Here is a 22,266-nt window from a genome sequence, read left to right as displayed (position 1 = left end):
AAATAGTCCTAAAATCACTCCTGCTTTATTTTGTGTCTTAGATTTATAAATCTGAAAACAGCACAGAAAGCCTTTTGCCTGACTTTAAATACAGTCAGAGAAATGTGTTGACACTCAATAAATAAATAAATTTGAAAACTACCAAACTGGAATCATCAAGTCTATAAACTGCTTAGGATTGTTGAGACCAAACACTGTTTTAAAGGCTGTTTTGAATTTTCACCTATCTTCTTCCTTAAGCTCTCATAGGATATGGAGGTTATTCTGAATTACATTTTCTTGATACTAAGCAGTTTCCTTAAGAGCTGCATGATGCTTCAAAGCCCAAACTGTCCAGTGAAACTGAACAGGTAAACAAGGGCCTGCTTTCACCCTGTGTGAATAAAATCCATTAGTGTTTTAAGACTTTTAGAGTTAGTTGTATCGTAATGGGTAAGTAGCTACAAATTTATGAGTTTGTAGTTGGTGGTTGGATAATTTTCAAAATTATCAATGTCATCAATATTTTCCTTATAAAAGTGTGTCTCTGCCTGCCAAGTAGATGACTGAGCTAACAGGTTTTTTGTATGTTTTTATTCTTTATTTCTCTAGCCTCCAAAACTCTTATAAATAGTATGCTACGGGACCCTTCTCAGATTCCAGATGGAGTTTTAGCAAATCAAGTCTATCAGGTATTAATCACAGTTGTCTTTTTCTTTTTTTCTTTTTTTTTTTTTTTTTTCCTGTGGCAGTGCTGTTATCTGCCTAGCAGAGTAAAAGATTTTAAACCTCATTTAATTACTGTCATCGTAAACTATCAGTGAGGTCAGGGTGCACCATAAATGGCAATGCAATATTTGTGAGGGGAGCATTTCACTTTTTAATAGCTTGCTTTTATAGTGAATAAAAGCACGCAGTTTTTGTTTTCTGTGATTAAATCTGAACAGCATCTGATAGCCTTTTTGAAGAAAAGTAATTACTGTTTTTAAGATAGTGTTTAACTATAATGTTTTTGTAGTTGCCCATCACTATACTACTTCTCTTATTTGCCTGCAGTGTACTGTGAATGACTGTTGTTATGGACCACTGGTGGACTGCATCAAACAGTATCCTTTCCCATAAAATTTTAGGTGCACAATTGACGAGCTTAGACTGTGTGGAAGGGATGTGTCTAGCTTTAACCTGACATAAAGTTCTGCTTCACAAAACACATTTCATACACCTCTGTTTTACATTCAATCAGCTAGAGGGTCACTGCAAAGCTTTCTCTTACATTGTTTAACAAAAATCAGATGGACCACGGGAAGTTGTCAGTTTGGTGGCTGCATGTTCGTATGCCTGATTGAACCTCTTTGGTTTTGATTAGTTGAAATGCATGTCTAGTTTTCTATTAAGACTGGCTGACCAGGCTTTGAGCGGTGGAGTTGAACTGAAGATACTCTCCAATATCAACTATAATGTGATCAAATTTAAAAGTTGCATAGATAGTGTTCAACATTATGGCATTGTTTTCTTATGAACAGAAGTTTTAATCAGAATGTTTTCAAGTGCAGTTTAGGTGTAATTGACCAATTAGTGTTTTTAAACTCATATCTGACATTCCAATGCAGTTCTTTTACTTTCTATCATTCTTAAAGGAAATTAGACTAGCTGTAGAAAGAACGATGTAGCTTGAATTTTAACTGAAGTGGTTTTTTTGTAGTGTTTAAGTGGTTAATTAGAGATCCTCAGTATCCAGCAAGAATACTGTGGGAACTCCACATAGTGCTGAGTATTCCAGATTAAGATTATAATTTGTTAGGAGTAATTGCTGTGGCCCCAAGTTTGTTTTAATAAACAAACTTTAATTAAGTCCTGAATGAGTAGCTCTTCTGTTTCAGCTATCAAAGGAACAATTTCAAAATCATGGACTGCTATCAGTGAGCAGGCTAGCAAGGCAATTCCCTCTGAAGCCCTAGAGAATCTCTGCATGGAGTTTGGGGGAAGATCTTGACTTCACTGTACAGTTGTAAGAAGGAACGTTACAGTGATGTTTAGTTATGCATGAAAAACACCACCTTGTAGTTGTGACACATACAGTGGTTACCCCTTAAAAACATGTTCTTTCCACTAGAAGTACTTGCCTGGTGTCTGCTACAGTCTCAGCCCTGCTCCCATTAACTTCAACAGCAACAGAATAGTTCTAATTGTATTAGTATTTTGTGGGTTTAATCATAATTTTAAGTATTCATTGAGACTATCTTCAATATTAAACACAGCTTTCTGATGGTGGATGAATCTAAAACGTTACACTTTTTAAAAGGTTGTTTATCACTTAATTTAATTTCCAGATTTTTAAGATTAATATTTGGTGATGAACAATCTGGCTATACTCTTCTGAAAGTGTCATGTTTAAAAGTAGTAATACATATGTAGAATTATGAACAGTTTTTAAGAATAACTTGCCTGCAGTCTGAAAAGGTCTTTACTCTCCTTTTCAGATTCTGGTTCAAGTGAGGTTACTGAATGCGCAGTGACATCAATGAGAATAATGATGAGTTTTTCAATTCCATTTTGGTACAGAAAAGTTTAATACTAAGCTGTGCGACTGCATTATCTGCAAGTATGTTGCTGAATTAGATGTTAATTTTGAGGTGCATAAAATAGTTAAAAATCAATTTAAAGTTAAGGTTTTAAAAGCATAATGTCTTCTGAAGGATTGCATATTGATTTTAAATATAACTATCTAATTGTATATGCATGGACTAAAGTATGAAGTCAACCTCTTTGTAAATGCCAAGAGGCTATTTTTCAGTAATAGTTCAGATGCTTACGGGAAACTAGGCTGCTAGATTGCATGAGTAGAAAATGGCTTGTGAGGTTATTTACAAGTTTTGCCCCATGGTCATTGCCATACATCAATAACAGGTATTATTATAGACTAAGTCTAAGTGTTTCTGCTTATGGAGCATTATAAATTCTGTTTGCAGTATTTTTCTTATGGTTTTGCTGTTCTTCATTTGCCCCTTTTGTTCTGTAACTGCTAGTAGTGCTTAACATAATATATAGTTTCAATTGATAAAAACTCTGTGTGTGTGTGTATATATATGTATATATGAAACGATTCCCATACAATTAGGTTTTTTGCTGTAAAGCTAAAGTGTTGATATAAATTAATTAATTAACTCTAACGGTAAGGTGATCTGTACTTTTACGTTTTCAGAAGTAACTCTAAAAAGAATGAGGAACTTACCTGTTTGTAAGGTAAGATCCTTTATCATGAGGTTCCATAAGGTTCTTCTTAAAAGCTTCCAGAATAGAACTTTGACCTCCAGGAGGATACATTAAAAATGTTTGATGTGGCGACTTCTTTACATATTGCAAAGAATAGCACATTGGATCAACAGGCCATCAGTGAAGTGAAAAGGACGTCACTATAAAATATTATTTCATCCTTCCCTGACATTGGTTCATGTTTCTGAAAAATCAGTTAAGAGGATGTTTTGTTACAGTAAGATGTTTCAGATGGATGTAGTGCCTATCAGTTTCAGAATATAAAGGAAAAAACAGTTTATTTCATTCTTTGCTGAATTAGAGAATTGATACACTAGTCAGTAAAGAGCAACTTCAAAGATAGTTAATGACATGTTTTAAGCTCACACTTGCTTTAAAATTTGGGGTGGAAAATAAAGCAAAAATGGAAATATTACCCTTATTTATACTGAATAAATATGGTCTAATGGGCCTTCATTTTGTAAAATCTATGCTGATGATACAGTAGTCTGGTTTTGACAAAGTGCTAAACGCCTCTGAAAATGCCTGTAAGGAATTTCAAAACTTGGGGTTCAAATCACTTTGGAAATGCAGATGAAGGCAAATAAATTGTATCATTAATTATTTTACCTATGATGTTTTTCTGAAGTTGGTTCTTTTCCAAAGTAATCTTCCATTTCTTAACCTAAAGCTATCAGCGCTATTGGGCATGAGCATGAAGTCTTGCTGCGAGAAATGCTTTTGGAAAAAAATCTCTCTTTCATAGGTAAGAATGTGTAGTAGAGGCTAGCCAGTGAATCCTTAACTTCAAAGATTTCAATGCCTGTTTACTTAAGAAAAAAATAAGCAATGCTCTTTGTATTAGGTTGTAAAGGAAGAGTAAAAAATGATTGATGCTGTACATGTTATCTTTTATTGATTTAGAACCGAGCAGGAACTCAGTTACCTAATACCCTATATATACAGCACATGCACAGGCTTGCAATTAATATTTTATAGAATAAGTAGCTGAAAAAAATGCTTTAATATCTGCTGCAGTATTACTTTTGGTGTCATGAGATATTAGCCATAATCTAGGCCTTATGAGACTTAGGAGGAAGCATAAGACATATTAGCTTCAGAATGCTTTATGTATTAAAGAACTGCTAGAGGATTCACTCATTTAGCTTTCTGTGCAGTTTCTGCTGAATTTTTGCCCCCTGCCTCCCAACCAATGCAAGTAGTCTTTTCATAATCCCTATATTTAAAGTTATTTTAGTGATTAATTAGTTAAGAAGTTATTTTCATTTTTTTCTTTTAGCCTGCACTACATTTCTTGTATATGAGTGCCATTAAAACAATGATTAGTGGTTAAAACATCATTTTTCTTATTGTGATAATAAACTTGACAATGACTTCTTAAATCTTTGTTTCCTTATGTAGTGAAACAATAGCAAAGTGAAATGCTTTCTTTTGTGAATGGTTGAGTGTTGTACTAAATTTGTGTGATCAGGGATTTTTGCTGGTTTTACCAGAAACTTATGATCTCTCCTAAAGTTAAGATTCAAGTTAAGATTTTGGAAACCTTAAACAAATCTAAGAAATTACAAAGAGTATTAAGGTTTTTAAAAGATTTATCCATACGATTAAGGAACAGAGTTAGTGTACTCTTTATTTTAGAGAAAAATGTGAAAAAGACAGGAATAACTATACAAACTAATATAAACTTGAAAATGACACTGTGAAAATGTGAGGAGGTAGTTTTTCCTACTTGGCTATAAGAGCAGAGGTACAGGTAATAGGCTTAAGCTGTAATTGCAGACATGATGTTGAGTTAAAATGCTAAACAATTCTAGGAACAATAAGTATAAAACAAACTGCCAGGGAAGGTTATGGAATCACCTTCAATGAAAAATTCAAGGATAGACTTGACACTCATCCATCAAAGCTGGTAATGAAATCAATCCTGTCATGATACAAGGGAATGGACTAGATGACTCACTAATGGATCCTCAACCCAACGATTATCATTTTATTTGGCTTGTGCGAGCTTGTGTAGTACACAAATCAGATTTAAATTTTAATGTTTCACGACCTTGGATAAGCATCAGTTTTGTCTTTAGAAATAAGCTTTAAGAAACCTGTGCTGTCAAATCAAAATATCTAGAATGGATTAACTAATTAGAATACAAAGATATAAAGGAGAGAGCTTCATTTATTGTTTACATTTTATGTATTGTTTAGTCATTATTTGAGATATGTTAAGTGGTCGTATTTATTATTTCTGTGCATTGCATGTGTGTCTAAGGTTCTAGGAATTTTTTATTTTTTTAAAAAAAGACCCTTTTCCTAAGTATCTGCAAGAGGAACCCTACTGAACCCCTCGCAATAAAGTCTTTACTTTCTGAAAAATTAGTTCCAATACTGCTTGAAGAAAACTTCAGGAAAACAGGAGAGATGACAATATTTCCTATAGGTCAACAAATTCAGGCTGTGTTAGTCTGTACAACTGCATTCCAGTTTTGAAGATGGCTTATGATGTAGATTGCTTTGCTTGCAATTCCATTACTTTTTGACACATGTTAAAGAAACAGAATTCTTGCAACTTCCATATTAGTGTACTATTCCAGGGTACTATTCTTCAAGAATAGTAAGTTTTTTGTATCAGCTATGTTCACCTGAGCAACAGAGAGACTTTTACAGGAGAAGAAAACTCATTCAAAGAACACGGTGAATATAAATTGTGCCAGTATAGTCTTGGAGCATGAAACAGCTTTTCAGGTCGAGGATGTAATTTGTCAGTTTCTAGAGCAGTTAGCTTTCAAAGTCTACAAATCAGAAGTAACACCTTCAGATTCACCTAGAAATTGATTGGAAACCTATACAAACTAATGGGGTTTGCATTTTATTAATCCACTGTGCATGAGAAGCACATCACATACCACATCCTCTCTTCAGCAAAAACACGGATCTCAAGTAATCACTTTGCCTAAGTTTTAAGTAATCAATGGACACATTTTCTCAAAACAAGCTGAGAAAATCACTTGCCATGCTGAAATGCCAGGAATTTCTAGGTTCTATATAGGATCTTTATTGTTTTGTATCTTTACCACAAATATATTAGGGAAGTTTTTAGCTATGTGGGGAGGTTCTGACCTTTGACTGAGATCTTGCTCTGCTTTGGTTCCCACCAAGATGTCCCTCAGTAGTAGGCTGGGTATAAATCATGAAATCTGATTGATGTTTTCTCTTGTAATCTTAAATTTGCAGTTGCTGCTCATTCATGCACCAACAGAAGAATGTTAGGTTTCTTTGTTATATCCAGAGGCTAGTATAAGAACAATGATGTGTTAAATGGTTATGATTGAGTGTGAAGTTATGGCAAAGATGAAGCTGCAGTTCTGTTGGAAATCTGAATTAATGGGGAATCTGTAGACAAACTACCTAGTAGGGATGTTTCAACATAATTTTCAAATCTGAGGATGCATAAATGTAGCTGTCAAAGCTGCTGTGGGCTGGTTGTTAAATTATTCTCTTAATCCATGCTAAAAGATCTTTTAAGGTGCAGAATGCTACCTCTGTAACTTCTGGACCGATCTGAAACATACCTGAGCTGAAAAGTTAGAATTTCTTTCCTTTGTGGTGGGGTTCTGTTAAATAAAAAAATTATGGTGATTGTGGGGAGTTTCTGTAAATGTGGGGGGTTTTTTTCCCAGAAAGTTATAAAGCTTGAAAACACTTGAAGAAATTGTAATATATAATTATGTTCCTGCACATGATAGACAACTCACATCCATAACAAACATCCATAATTTCCCAATCTTTATCACAATACAGAATGCTAGTAGAAACCAAGTGAAAACATTCAGAAACCGATTCAGAACAAAAAACATGTTCTTTTTCAAGTCATGCATTAGTATCAACTGATTTTAAAAGTAATCAGGCATCCCTGAAAAAAGAATCTGCTGAAGAATATTAAAAGTAATGCTGATGCAAACTCTAGTTAAGACACCTGCCAAGTTACCTATCAGGAAATGTGTTTACATCTGTCCTGGTTTTCCGTGGGGTTTTTTTAAGGTAAATGTCCCTGGTCCCTGAATTTCCTATACTAGTATTGGTTAGATGTGGAAGACCGAACTTTCTGTTGCTATTTGTGTGTTCTTAAATAATAAAAATTTCAGCTGGGACATCCTATTGTCTTTTCTAGACAGTTTTAAACAATTAAAGAGCAGGTTACAGTTAAATAAGCTGGATAAAACCAGGATTTTTTTTTATCGAGATTAAAAGCTTGCATAAAACATTTATTCATTTTTACATTACAGCATAAAACTCTCAATTCATAGGTTCAGTTAAATTAGAACCTTGTTAATCTTAACATCTTTTATCCATATACCTGACAATCTGAGTTTGAAAAAACAGCCAACAACCAAGTCTGTCTCCAAATCCTAGGAAAGTTTAATAGCTGATCAGGTGATACAATGAAGTGTTGCTTTGCAAAGAACTTGTGTTTACAATATAGTGTGCCTACAGTGAAGAAATACTCTCAAATTTCAAACGAATTAACTACAGCTATCAAAACAAATAAACAGCTATTGCAGTTCACACTTAAGTGAATGTACAACTTCAGAAAATTACTCCTGTCCTGCTTTCAATATGATTTCACTATATTAAAAAAAAATAATTCAGACATATATTCTTTGATGAGAAAGAGGGGGGAAGTTTTCTTTAGGCACTTTTAAAATATTTTTATTTCTAAGAGCGTATGTTTTTCTTGTCATTAAAATGTTACTTGGACTCAAACTGCTGACCTTTCAGGATATGCACAAAGTATTCAAAAACTGAGTTCTGAACATTGGCCATGAAACTACTGTCCTAACCTGATAAATGGATTGGAAATAAGCTACCCAACAGTGAGAACGGACCATTAATTTTAATCAAAGGTGATGCAGAAAGGCGAATGGGATGCATGACAATGTCAACAGCCCAGTAGGTGTTAAGGGGCTACACAGCCTTACTTGTTACTAGGTAGTGCCATTAGTTGAGCTTGGGTGAAGACAGAAAGCCATGCCTGGAATTGAATGACCAGGTCACTCCAAATTCTAATGGAGAAATGGTGTTTCAGAAATACCAATATAATGGTATCGGAAATCAAGGACAATAGTTTAGAAAATATTGAGGGCTTGCTTGGGCTTTTTTCTTTCAAAGGGAGTACCTTTTGTCTTTTGCAGTTTTATCTTGCTCACTCATTATTGTTTCTTCAAATATTCAGCTCTAATATTTGTAAGGAACAGAGCTCTATAGTTAGCAAAATTTCTAAATCTGTGTATGTTCTGAAATTGGATAAATTCTATAGAATACAGGATGCAATGGAAACTAAAATTGTGGGTTCTCTCTCCTTTAATACATTTCTGGAAGAGAAGGGTATTCTTTGTGTTTTTTAAAAAAACTTTATGCTAACATTAAAGTAAAACCAAGAAGGCAGCTACAGTATATCTACATCTGTGATGCTGGTAGGATTAATCTTAACGCTTCCTAATGTGGGGAAAGTCTTCTTTCAATCAGCAAATATACCTCTTTATTTTGACTATTTGGGGGTTATAAAACACTGTATGACAGCTTGAATTAATGATGTTTATAATGAAGAGATAAAAATGCAGGGATGACAAAGAAGCATTTTTATATCCATGCTTCAGGTTTTCTACAAAGGTTCATTTAATCTGACACAGCATTGCATGCATAAGAAAGGTATGTATGACTGCATTAGTAATTCTTGCACTCTTATTTAAAATAAAATTAGTTATGGTGCTGTCTACTTAAGAGAATAGTTTTATAACCAATAGTTCTTATTCTCTATGTATAGCTGAAGATCAGCTTCGTGCAAAGGGTTATGACAAAACACCAGACTTTATTTTAGAAGTGCCAGTAGGTAAGTCTTTTGAAAGAATTTTTATTATTTTATTTTGTGTAGGAGTGTTCATGCTAAAATATTATGGCTACTTAAGTGTTTTATAGGATACTACTCTTTTTTTTTGGTAGTTACCCAGTAATTTAAGAACTTCTAGTTTGGGTCAGAGAGGTTTGATCTTAAGTGGTATAACGCAGTGTTTCCTCTTTGGTCTCCGCATGGTTTTGTCTCATCATAAAAAGAAAAAAGGGAAAACAAGCAGCAGTAAGAACCCACAAATCCCTGTTTCCTCTAGCGTGCTCTGCCCACTGTCTTTATGAGTTGAACTCTGAAATACCTATAATTGTATAATTGCCTTAAACTTCTAGACCCAGTCAGTTCAAAGCAGTTGTAAGAGTATTACCATTACATCTGTAGGTCATTGCGTAAAGGTTTTTCATTGTGCAGTTATTCTTTTGCCATCATTTTGCATCTAAATACAACTCTGTACTCTGCTTTTTAAAAGCCCGTGAAGCAAGAAGGAATAAAATAGGTAAAAGGTCATGTCAAAGTTCACCTACACTTTCTGGGCTTGAGGCATGTAGGAAGGTAATCGGATGACCTAGAGGTTGGGACATGGAAGAAAAAATGTCCGTGTTGTCCAAGTGTAAAGGATTATTAATCACCTTTATTAAATCCACTTTCACGCCAAAAGACTTCTGCTTTGCCTCCATAGAACGCAGCACCTGTCTATGCAGATATCTACTTTTGTGTCTATCACAGAAAATGAGAAGGCCAAAATCACTATGTGAAAGTCACATGACTAGGTTTTTTGTTCTTTGTATTGACAATAGCTGGAATTCTTACTGAGATAACTGATTATCTGGTATAATAACTGGTATAAGGAATTAAGTGTGTACTATAAAATGTCTCAGTACTCAGAAGTGCTTGAGATACCATCTTTCAGCACAATAATCTGTTTTCCAATAGGTAACCAACTATGTATATGAGAGTGTTCTGAAAAGTTTTTAAAGACTTTCCTTAGCTCTATGGTGTTTGTATTCCTAATTACATTTCCAAAAAAGAAAAACGGTAGTGATGTTAATAAGAGGTTATACATACAAAATAAAAAATACCTTTCTAACTGAAGCACTCCATATTTGAAATGGTGAGATTTGGCATCCTAATGATCTGCAATTTGCTCATGTCAAGCCACACTTGGAGAGTTTGTCTGCTCCCTCACTTCCATACTTCTTATTTCTGATGGGTCTCAGGAAGCTACTAAGGAATTGAGAGTATGAGGGAACAGGTTTTTTATCGAGCCTAAAGTTAGCAGGGAAGATTGTGAAATTACAGAACCACAGAATGGCTGCGGCTGGAAGGCATCTCTGGTGGTCATCTGCTCAAGCATGTTCACCTGGAGCTGATTGCCCAGGACTCTGTCCGGGAGGCTTTGGAATATCCAGGGAGGGAGACTCCACAACCTCTGTGGGCAACCTGTGCCAGTGCTCAGTCACACTCTCAGGAGAAAAGTTTTTCCTGATGTTCAGAGTGACCCTGATGTGTTTCAGTTTGTGCCCATTGCCTCTGTCACTGGACACCACTGAAAAGAGCCTGGCTCCCTCTTCTTAACACCTGCCCTTCAGATAGTTACACACATCAATAAGATTCCCAAATAGTTTGGACTACAATACACACAATAATACTTGTTATTCAGATACTTTTACATTATAAACATATAAGATTATGTCCCAGCTATTCAGGAGCCTGATTAAATGGAAATTAGAAAAGCAACTAGATGTAGCTAGGTTTTTATTTCTAGAGAAGGGAAATGGAAACACCCAAAAGAACTCTTATATTCGTAATATTACCCTATTAGAAAGGAAGTTAAAAATAGCTATTAATTTGTTTACATGGATTTGTCTCTAAAATCAGAATAGTGATAGTGAATTACTTTTTTTGAATTATTGACATTGACAGGAAATAATTTTCTACCTGTTGTCTGATATGAGCTAAACATATGGCAGTCCTTGCATTCTCTTCCTCATGACTCAATACATAGCTAGCAAATGCAAATGCTTCTTAGAAATTGCTTCTCAACTAACTACAGAGTTTATGCCCCAGCTGTTATATCTCCTGGGGTCTAAAAGTATTGGGGGGGTGCTAGGGCTGGGGGGGAGGATGTAGTAGTATAGACCTACACAAGTTAACTTGGTTACTGGTAACAGGGTGGTGGTGCCGTATAGAACTTTGTGTGGTGACTTTGTGAGTTACCTTACCCAGATTTCCTGAGTAATTTTAGTCTGTGGTAAATCATGTGCTGCCATAGCCTCTTCTGATCTTTCTGTATTGTGCATCTGGGTCTGCATGCTCTTTGAGTACCTCAGCTTAGGTGAAACTTAGGCTAAGACATCATGGCTGTGGATATTACAGGCAACTCAAAATAAAGGAAACATTTTTAAAGACCTCAACAGTGATACCTCACATTACCTTTTTGGAGAAAGAATGATCTTTTAGAGTGACTCTCATGATTTCTGCTGCAAAATTATGTTGTCAGCTTCAGAGAGGACTTTCCTTTTACCAAAAAAAGGTAACTCCATTGATATTAGAAATTCACTCATGCAAGAAATGAGGAAAGATGTGAACCAAAGCAAATGCCACAGCTTTGAAACAGAAATTCAAAATCACATTTTTTCACGTAAGCCTTCCTATTCCTAACTTCTTTCTGGTGAAGCATTACTGATTTTGCAAAAGTAAGGAAGCAGATGTATATCAGTGATACAACTTCCTTGCCACTCTCACACCTTCCATTCTGGATTGGTGAGAAGTTTCTGTCTTTAGCAGCTTAGCTAACTGTTCTTGTTATTCACTAGAAGTTTTCAGTTCCTCACCTGACAACTCATTTCCAGGAAAATAAAGGTGAAAGTAGCATGCAGTTGCACCTTAGTCTAGTCTCTTTTTCTTTACATTGTTTGTGTTAGAATAAATGCAAATATTTAGAACAGGGTGTAATTAAACTGAAATGGACATAATTATCCTTTAATTGTTTTTTAAAACGTCCTATGTGCATGTATGAAAGACAGTTTTATAAATATGTAACTCTGTTGCAAGCATGAATTATGTGGCAGATCGGGGGCTAAATAGGATAGTCCCATTCTTACAGCCTGTTGAGTATAATTTTCAGATTTAGGTTTGTTTTCTGCTCTGACCCTAGCTGTTGAAGGACACATAATTCACTGGATTGAAAGCAAAGCCTCATTCGGTGATGAAAGTAGCCACCAAGCCTACTTGCAGGACCAATTTTGGAGCTACTGGAACAGGTACATTTCTGTTATTTTTCCTTACAGATAAATAGGACTGCATTTTTAAAAGAAATTGATGGAAAAAACACTAGTAACTTTGGTATTAAGCCATGTGAACAAAGTACGTGTAACTAATCTGGCATTTTGAATGTCACTAATTAGTATTTCAAATTGGAATGCTGAAATACTTGTGAAAATTTCACATCATAATTGTTAACATGCAGGAGATATATACAGTGATTTTACAGTGATGCTAGGTGACAGAATAAGTTACTTTTGTCCAAAAGTTGTATGTCAGTTGTTTTAGTACCTGATGTTGAAGGAAGATTTTGCTGTAGCATTTTGTAATACCTGCGCGGTGCCAAACCAAGTGGGCTTTGTGTGTAAAGAACTGTATTACTCATTGACATTGCATCTAGGGCAGTACTGTTTCACTGTGGGGTTTTTTTTAATAAATTATTTTTTTTAATGTTACCTACATTTTAATCAGTAATAACAATTATCTTCAAGCTAAAAATGTAGTCAGGAACATAAGGAGGGAAATAAGTTATGCTAAACAGAGTTTTTTAACATGTTGATGATATTGGTATAAAGATCTTTTCTTTTAAAGATGGTTAAAATATGTTTAAAAAAATGCTTTATTCTTATAAAAGTCATGATTATACATACTTACATATCTTTCTGTGATACTAGAAGCCTCCATACTGGAGATTTTTTCTTCCAAAAAAAATCTTAAGATGTTTCATCTTCAGTTCCATTTTGTATGTGGTGGAACCCTACACAAAGTAGGAAGTGAGGTAAATGAAAGTTTTAATAAAAGGTTTTCAATAGCATAAATTTAGAAGTTGGCTCAGTGTTCACAAGAAAGTATCAATGACATCTGAAGGATAATAGAGAAGATAGCACAAACACACGAACGTACAACAGAGAGACAGTGTGTGCCAACATCAAAGGCTAGTCTGGTGACCGTTAGTATTTCAGCTGAATATAAGAAATGCCAAGGTGAAAGTAACTAGTCTTAGCTGAGGAAATACCTTAAAAGCAGATTCTGTAGGAGGCAGCAGAGAAAGGGAAACCACATTTTCAGAATAACATTATCAGAGTTGGGAATTACACTCAGCAATAACGTTCTTGATTGATATGAAAAGGACCTGCTCTTATTTAACAATCCCAGAAAGCAGTGACTGGGAAAACCTGATGGTAAGGGAACCTCAGGAAGTCTGTCAGTTGTTGGATGAAGATAGTATACTACAGGAAAGTTGTAGAAAAGAATTTGTGAAATATATAACCAGAATACAAGACTTAGAAAGAAATTTGAGTATATAGTTATTTAGGCAAATTGTGAGAATGGCAGGAAATATGCTGATACAAATGGTGCTGAACATGCACATTGGTGTAAATAAGAGGAGATGGATCAGATCAAGCTGGGAGGAGGCCATTAGATGTACTGGCTGGAATATTTTCTGAAGAGAAAGGATGCATTTGAGGGGACCCATGATGGTATCAGAGAAAAGCAGCTCCAAAAAGTGCATTTTAAATAGATAACGTGGGCATAAAGATACTCACTAAATTGAGATGGAGTGAAAGCTGAGCAGACAAGTAGGGTGAAGGCACTGATCCATTTGTTGTTTGAAGTAAAACTGCCATTGCAAAGTTGAAGTTGTAGTTTCTGTCTTTTTTTGTGCTGAACAGAATGACTGTTCACATTTTGACTTGAGCTATGAAATGTGTAAAACATTTGAGAATAGTGTGTACCATTTGAATATGACAATTCTGAAAGAAACTTCTCTTATGCTTATATCAGGAAACCAAGACAGCTAACTTCATTTTAATTTTATCATGTACTAATTAATATTGCAGCTTCAAAAATGGAGTAACATCTCTGAGTTTAGTCAAGTACCTTTAACGTTGCAAAAGCTAGACTGAATTGATATGTGGATCAATAAGACCATTTTGGAAGTAGTTTTGAGATTTTGCCAAATCTTTTGTCATAGCCATTCATATTAGGAAAAAAATGAAAAAATTGACAGTTTTTAAATACAGTGGCTTTACATTCATATAAAGGAAACTAGAAATCTCCTTGGTAAGATTTGTTACTCCCTAAATCCAGAATTTAGTGATAGGTTAACTATGGAAATTAGGCAGGTTTCTGTGGGTGGGATTTCAAAATAAAATCCCATTAGTTTTAATTTCAGTCCAGCTTGGCCAAACTAACAGTATCACAACGTCTTCTGAAATGGGTTCTCAGTTACTGTAGCTTCCAATATAAAGAGAGTTAGGTTAATGAACACATGTTGACAGATTAGGTTGCATGTAGGTTAGACAGTTAACTTTCATTGCTCTCTGAAACTGTTTATACAAAAGGACACAGGTGTAGCTGCACAAACTGTGAATCAATTTTGGATGATTTAATCAGCCTATGCAAGGATCTCTCAAGTGAAAACCAGCTTCCCAGTCAATTCACTGCACCTGTGTGTCTCCTTTCCTCTTGAAGGAGGAGTCATGTGGAGAAGCAGCATCAGTTCACAATAGCAGTATCATAACACTCAGCTGATAGTTTAGGGGGTTTTATGCCTATATGTTGGTTTAACTTAAACCTGAAATGAAATTGGAGTGAAAACTTGCAATGTTGCCTGTTAAACGTAGATAGAAATACATGTCTAAAAAATTTGAAAGGAATGAAGGTAAGAGGTTTTACACCTTTTCCATTCAGTTTTTTTTGTTTCTCTGAGATAAAAAGTTTCTAGGATTTTTTTCCCACATCCATCACTGATGTAGGATGAATTCTGCACACAGCCTGACTGAAAGCTCTGAACATAGCTGTGGTTTGTTTGCTGTTATGTTTGTATTTCATTAAATCCTGTACTCTCTGCTAACTAAGTCTGTGAGTGTCTTAAATTGGTCTGTACTGACAGAAAAGAAATGGCACTTTCTCATTTAACAGAACAGCTCCCTAGATGCAGTCAACCATGTCTGTTCACCTCAGTGCAAAAGAACACCTTTTTATTACTCCGAGTTCTGCAGGGACAGCTTAGCAAGGTTTTTTATGGCTCATACATCAATGGTATTGTTAAGCAATTTTCAGTTGCAGTGCTGCACTGCAACCTCATCTTCAAATTAAGCTTCACATTAAAAATGTACAAAGTGTACCTTGTCAGTGGGTTTGCACACTTGTAATTTAAGATGTTGTTTAGATATTGAGATTTTTTTTTTTATAATAAAGAAACAGGAAAAGACAAGTTTGGTCTTGCATATTCCCAGACTGATTTTGCAGAGTGATGTTTTAGAAAAAAGCTATTTTATGTACTGAACAAACTTAGTATAAAATGATTCATGTACTTTCAGAATCCCTTCCCTCAATATGTTTGTTCCTTCAAAGTGGTGGCATCCACTGAGCAGGCTATAGCTTTCACTGCCACTGGGTAAACAAGACAACTGCATGTGCGAAATATAATTGCTTTGTGCAGGTGTACTAGATACCACACTTTTCATTGTTCACTGGCCTACACTGGTGTATTCCTTGTAATCATGAGGATGAAAACTGTTGAATAGTCTGCATTACCAAAGGTAATTTGAAGAGCATGAAAAGGAAAGAACGTTGATTGTACTTTAAAACAGTGTCTGAGAACATGTAAATTATTTTAGGGTTTAAATGGATGCTGATGTTTGGAGGGAGTTTCATAGTGTCTAATATTTTAATTTTTTCTAACTTAAATTAAAAATTGGAGTTCTGGCTGCAAATAGGCTGTTAGTCAGAGCTGATAAGTATGACTGCTGTTTTCTAAGAGGCATATAGAAATCTGCAACACAAGGTTCAAATAGTAATTAGTGGGTGCACTGTCAGTGACTTACTGTAAGAAGATATAAACTCAAATACAGCAATTTACATTTTCTATCTTCTGCAAGTCTGGCTAAGGCATATGTACATTCTGGAATGTAATTTCTAGAGAGTCCCAGGAGAAAGCTTGATGCCATTATTAGCTAAAGAAACTTTACTATATGTGAGGAAGACCGTAGGAAAATGTCATATTTGACACTGATATTAAACTAAATGCAATTTCACATAGTGAAAGAGAAGCATTTCATCTTCTCTTTGAATAAAAATGGTAAGTCATCCCTGTACTAAATTCTTTCACTCATTTGCTTATATTCTAAATGTTGTTGGTCTTACGCTTTTTTGAAAGCAAGTTTCCCATGAGTTAATTTTAAAATACTAACAGCCTAAATTCATGATTAAATGTGTTAATTAATACATTGTCTGATCTTGAGACTGCAGTTTATAAAAGTCATAGTAAAATTATTGTACATTCCCATAGATTAAAAAGGTATTATTTCAGATAAATGTGAACAGAAACAATGCAAAAGATTGTGTTTCAGTCACAAACACAGCCAATGTGTTCTTAGGATTTTTTTGAGAAGAGTGTTGTGTTCAAATTCATTTGCAGTTGACTGTAAGGATGAATCATGTGTGAGCAAAGGCTGAATCAGAACAATACACATTTTTTTCTGTTCAACTGTTTAAAATGGTTTGAGATGTTACTGTGAAGACTATTTAAGTAGTAATTGTTGTCTGATTGTAGTTGATAGGGCAAGAGGGAGGTATGCTGTGGGTTTATGGATGTCTGTTCTATAACAAGATCAGTATTCTCCAGTTGCATTTGGCTTAAGAAGTTATACTGGTGAGTTGAAAGCCAGTGGTGTAACAACTTGACTTGGAGGAAACCTTGGGAGTTGCATTTGTCAAGTGGCTAGGAAAACTGTTCATGCATACCAGTATCCAAAGCTTCATTGGCAGCCCAAACATAAAGAACTGAAAGGTCATTCTTCTTCTTGCAGTATGATGGTTTGTTGACATATTTTGACACACTGGTACAATGCTGAAAGGTTTTGACCTTACTGCAACACTGAGGGACTTAGGGTTTGTTTAGCTATCTAATGCTTGTAGGTTTTCACACATGCTGGGTTTTGCTCTGCTCCTTTTTCTCTTCCTCCTGGCTCCACTTGAATTAGCAAATTAATCTTAAAAAAAAATGAATGTAGGTAGAAGACAGAGTTTGGGATTATTTTTGCTGCTTAAGACTATATGTAGAAAAGTTTCGTCAAAAATAATTTCCTTATTTAGAATCTGCTATGCCAACTCACTAGCCATAGTAGCACTGAGTAAGATACATTTGGTTATAGACAAGAAGAGAATCAAAAGCAGTGAAGAGTGCCATTTTCTACTACTTTACTGATTCAGTAGTTTACTTTGTGAAGATAATAAAATTCTGTGTTCTCCTGTGAGATAAACAGGTATATGTGTATACTCTCACACATACACGTACACACACAGAGGCTTGGCTCTGCACTTCACAAATGTTATAGATGCATTTCACTAATTTCCAACAGCATTTCACATGAATTATCATCTTCATTTAATGCCAGATGAACACTGTAAAAATCAACATGTAGTTTATGAAAAATAAAAGTATTTTTTCACTTTAGCTCAAAAGTAATGTTTTTCGATTTTACCAGTCATTCTCTCCTTAACAACATGATAGAATAACAGAGCATGAAGGCATTTTCCATTGAGACAACAGCTTATGCCTAGCATTGCTATAATGTTAATTGTTTGGCTGAGCATTGTAGGTTGTTTTATTTTTATCAAAACTAATTTTTGTCAAAGCAAAGAAAAAAAGGCCGTACTGTATTCATATTGGCATTTACATTTGAATGATTGATATTAACTAAGCATATATTTTCATGCGTTGTTCTCCTTGAATATTGTATTTAATACGAACATGAAATTATGATTTTCATTATGATTTAATTCTATTGCTTAAGCCTTTTTCACTGCTAGACTGATAGATTCACAACTTAGAATAGCAAATGAAGCATTACATAGCTTTGTTCAATTTTTTCCTTATATTTTTCTGTACTGTCTTAAGTATTATCATGTCACAGGAGAGTAGTGCAGATAGAGCATTTTCAGCTTCCATCCACATTACTGCAAGGCTTCAGCTCCAATTTTCCTGGTATTTCTCATTCAGATTAGACAAGCATCTAAGTTTATGTACAATAAGAGCTGACAGCATAGATCCTGCTATGCTTGCCAAAGGCCTGGTTGCAGACACTCCACTATGTCAAAGAATGTCAACCCCCCACAGACCTTACCTTTCAGAATTCCTTGTAATTTTTAATTGACATTTACATCTGACATTTTCAATGTATTTCTTAGTGTTGAGTCTTTATCTACCTAGTAATAGTTAAAACCAAACCAAAGCGAAAAGAATCCCTTCCCATAAACTATGATATCATATATTTTTTATTTAACAAGGTCAAGTTGCTGAGCTGAAACTTAAGAATGACCCACTCCTCCTTCCTTCATGTAATTCTATATTTGCTAGTCTAATCCATTTCAAGTGACAATTGAGGATGGTAGTAGGATTATAAAGTGAAATTTAACTCTTAGTACTAATAAACAAAGCTTAAGTGTATTATTATTACTCTGCATCATGCACAGAAAGGATACAGAGATTCTGAGGAATTTTTAAGAATACTAATAGAGATTTTCCTTTGAGTCAGGTACTTGAATATTGGAAGTGGTACCTTCATGCCTATATTCATGCAACATATACATGTAGAAAGCATAATACTGCAAATGAAGTGAAGTTGGCAAGTATGTAATTTACCTGTGTGTTGCACTGTGTCATGCTTCCTTGCTTTCAGAAATCTCAAGTTTTCATTTGGTTTAAAATACTAATAGCCTAATAAATTAGTATGAGCATAATTATCCATCTATTAGAAGTTAGAATGAGGGGCTACAGTTGATCATAAATGTCACAAAGCAAAGAAGTAGAAGAAGCATTTTGTCACAAATAATGCTGCTTTTCTTCTAATTAGTTAATTTACATTTTACAAATTAAGGGCAAAATTCAGACAGAAGATAATCTAGTAGCATATCATAGCTCTACTGACCTGTATTTGTATATGCCAAATTTAAGTTAATTAGAAATGTAGATGCTGTTTGTTTTATCTGTCAAAAGGCTCATCTTAAAAAAAAAATCTAGACACACTTTTCCCCCCAACATTTATCATCTAAATAATAGTCTTGCCAAGATGGCAGCCTCATAATAAACTCTTTTCAGTGGAGTGATGGGTAATGAAGCTTGCTTGTGAAGGCAGCGAAAAATGTTGTCTAGCCAAATGTGTGAATATGATGGCTAGAGAATCAGTGGACTTTCTCAGTCATCAATCTTTTTAGTAGCCTCTTATACATCTGAATATTTTGATAGATGATCTAATAATTGAGTTATCTATCTTTCTAACTATCAGAGTTGCATAAAAATTATTCTCACATGCTATTGAATAGTATATATATTGGGCATCCAGTAAATTTTTCAAAAAGGTCCGAGAGGTGGAGGAATTTAGTTGTGTCTTAAGCAGCCTTTAGTATATTAAATGATAAACTGTTATATACAGAATATAAAACTATTTGTACTAATATAGGAAAAAAGTAAATAATGTCAATAGCTGATTACAGATAGGTCTGGCAGTAAATAAAGCATGTAGAAACATGAGACTGGTGAGGTTAGTGCACAATCTAAGAGAGATTTGAGGTATAAAATGAGTAGATTCAGTAGTCCCTGGCAGGTTAATGGACAGCAGTCACATTTACACAGTTGCACAAATTCCTTGTGTCTAGGAAATCTTTGCTTAGGCAAAAAGAGATGCAGTGTCACTGTGGAGTCCCAAGTTACTGCTCAGCCTCTGTGAGAGCAGTTTCTCTTGATTAAAGATGAGACTGAAAAGTGTATGTTGAAACTGCCCACGTTTTATTTATTCTGGGTGATTGTGCAATACAGATTTGTGTTTCCAAAGCACAAGAATCTGCTTACCTAGGGCACTAACCTTGCATTAAAAAGGAGGCACTCGAGGTATTTGGTTAAGTTGCATTAAACACATCATCAGATGTGTCTTACTAGGGCTTCTGAGCAGCAAAGAAAAATGATAGTTGGTGTATTTTTTTAAACACTGTGCTTCGAAAAGACATTATATACTTCTTGATTTTTCATGCATTTCTACTCACAGGGTCAGGTCAAAATTATTGTAACAGTTATAAAAGTATTTTTGCATTAAGAACGTTTTTAATTCAAGTATGCCTTTCCCTTCAGTGTCACCAGTTTATGCTCAATTACATACTTTTCTATCTCAATTACATACTTTTCTATATGTCATAAAATGTTTCTTCTTGTAAATTCCTGAAAACTGTGTGGGGGACTCTTTTTTTTTTTTTTTTTTTTTTAAGTAGCAGTTATTCTGGATTACAGTATATTTTCATTTTCTAGTACTTTATTTGTAGATTTCATAACTACAGCAAGGTATAAACAAGTATGTTGTATGAATTGTTCTCCAGTTAGCAAAGTGACTTTTCTTTCTCTATTCAGAACTAGTGACTAGGGTACTTTCTTGAGAATATCAAAAAGTTGCTCGCTCATTGCAGAATTTTAGTGGAAAAGGTATCAGAGGGATCTACTTTATAGTTACTACCTGCTTAAAGGTGAAAGAGAAAGATGGATTTGGATGTTATCATTTGACAGGTACTTTATGAAAGTATCATTGGACCTTGCCACTGCAAACAGATCTACAAATTTAACAAAGTTTTGGCTGTCTCACTGACAGCTGTTGTGACTCTTATGCTTAGTAAGCAAAATTCTTGACATTTAAGAGTTCTTGTTAAACATGAATAATTAGTTTGGTGTATTTTGGGTACACATAAAGCAAGACACTGAAATAAGATGATTTGACTATCGAAAATGTAAAAGCTTGCAGTGAAGATCTGGTTCTGAAGTCCCACACTCGTCTTGCAATATTGCATGCCCCATAAACAGTCTACATTCTTGTTTTCATTAATGTTTACATTGATTTTAAATTACGTAAGTGTACTTTCACATAAGCATAACTTAAACCTAGAACTAAGACAGTAGGAAAATTACAAAAAAAAAAGGTTAAATGATTTTCTCATTACTGGGAGAGTTTTAATATAAGAAAGCTAAAATTGATTCTGAATATATAAATTCATAAGCAATTAAGTGGAATTGATCAAAACTAATGTCTGATTTTCTTTACTATGTGTGGCTGCTTGTTACTTGAAGTAAATTGGCAGTTATTCTAGTTAGTATTTGTAGCAGTCTGCTTATATACCAAGCTCCTATGCATACACAGTGTGTTATATAAACTTACGTACGTATTTGTCTGTATAATTTTAGAATGTTTATATCTTAATTTAGGAAAGAGGTCTTCATTTCCCTCTCTTAATCAAAATAGCAAATATTTTTGTTCCTTCTGGTTTGTCATTTGATTAGCATGCTCTCATCCATCACTAGTCTTTGAGATGAACATCAAGAAATTGTGTCCTTTTGTTTTAAATGATAAATATGCCTTTGTTGTGAATACTTACAGACATTCCAAGATTTAAATCTGAATTGTCAAAGTGTAACTGCACAGCTTCTATGATGTGTGACATGATTAGTAAAATAAAGAACTTTTTAGTTTTTCATGCATAGGCCTTAAATATTGACAGTACAAGGCTTGTTTAGCTGTGATGCTGAAAAAATTTGTCCTTCATCCAATGTTTTTCTAAGATGTGTTTTTTATCAACAAGAGACAGTAAACTGCACAAGAGTCTCTGCGGACATTCCTATTTACATGGTCCAAACCTGTCTCTTCAGGTTTCATTATTTAGGTCTGATGTCTAGTTAGCTTGTATCAAAACTAATACCATCTGAAGTACCAGGCTTCCGGTGGTCACACAACCAACATGAAAATTTCTTCTATCTGACTAATATTATTAAAGACAGTATCTCTTTAAACTTGCGCTTTGTTTCGGTG

General features: G+C 34.6%; 1 protein-coding gene across 9 annotated transcripts in view; it reads left to right on the top strand.

The window, feature by feature from the left end:
* The window catches only part of CDIN1 (CDAN1 interacting nuclease 1), a 146,193-nt gene that overhangs the window by 51,663 nt on the left and 72,264 nt on the right, over window positions 1-22,266 (top strand). For 8 of the 9 annotated variants that reach the window (XR_008733274.1, XR_008733273.1, XR_008733272.1 and 5 more), the window contains 5 exons: window positions 592-671; window positions 1,036-1,085; window positions 3,930-3,997; window positions 9,071-9,136; window positions 12,309-12,414. Coding sequence is in view for 6 of the 9 variants with exons in the window: in XM_055716914.1 (XP_055572889.1) it covers window positions 592-671; window positions 1,036-1,085; window positions 3,930-3,997; window positions 9,071-9,136; window positions 12,309-12,414 (370 nt within the window). In the remaining 3 variants the exon portion in view is untranslated. The remainder of the gene's footprint in view (window positions 1-591; window positions 672-1,035; window positions 1,086-3,929; window positions 3,998-9,070; window positions 9,137-12,308; window positions 12,415-22,266) is intronic. The other variant, XM_055716916.1, reaches the window with a different exon arrangement.

Source organism: Falco cherrug, chromosome 7 (assembly GCF_023634085.1).
Source record: "Falco cherrug isolate bFalChe1 chromosome 7, bFalChe1.pri, whole genome shotgun sequence".
Lineage (NCBI taxonomy): Eukaryota > Metazoa > Chordata > Aves > Falconiformes > Falconidae > Falco > Falco cherrug.
This window is presented reverse-complemented; position numbering and strand designations above follow the sequence as displayed.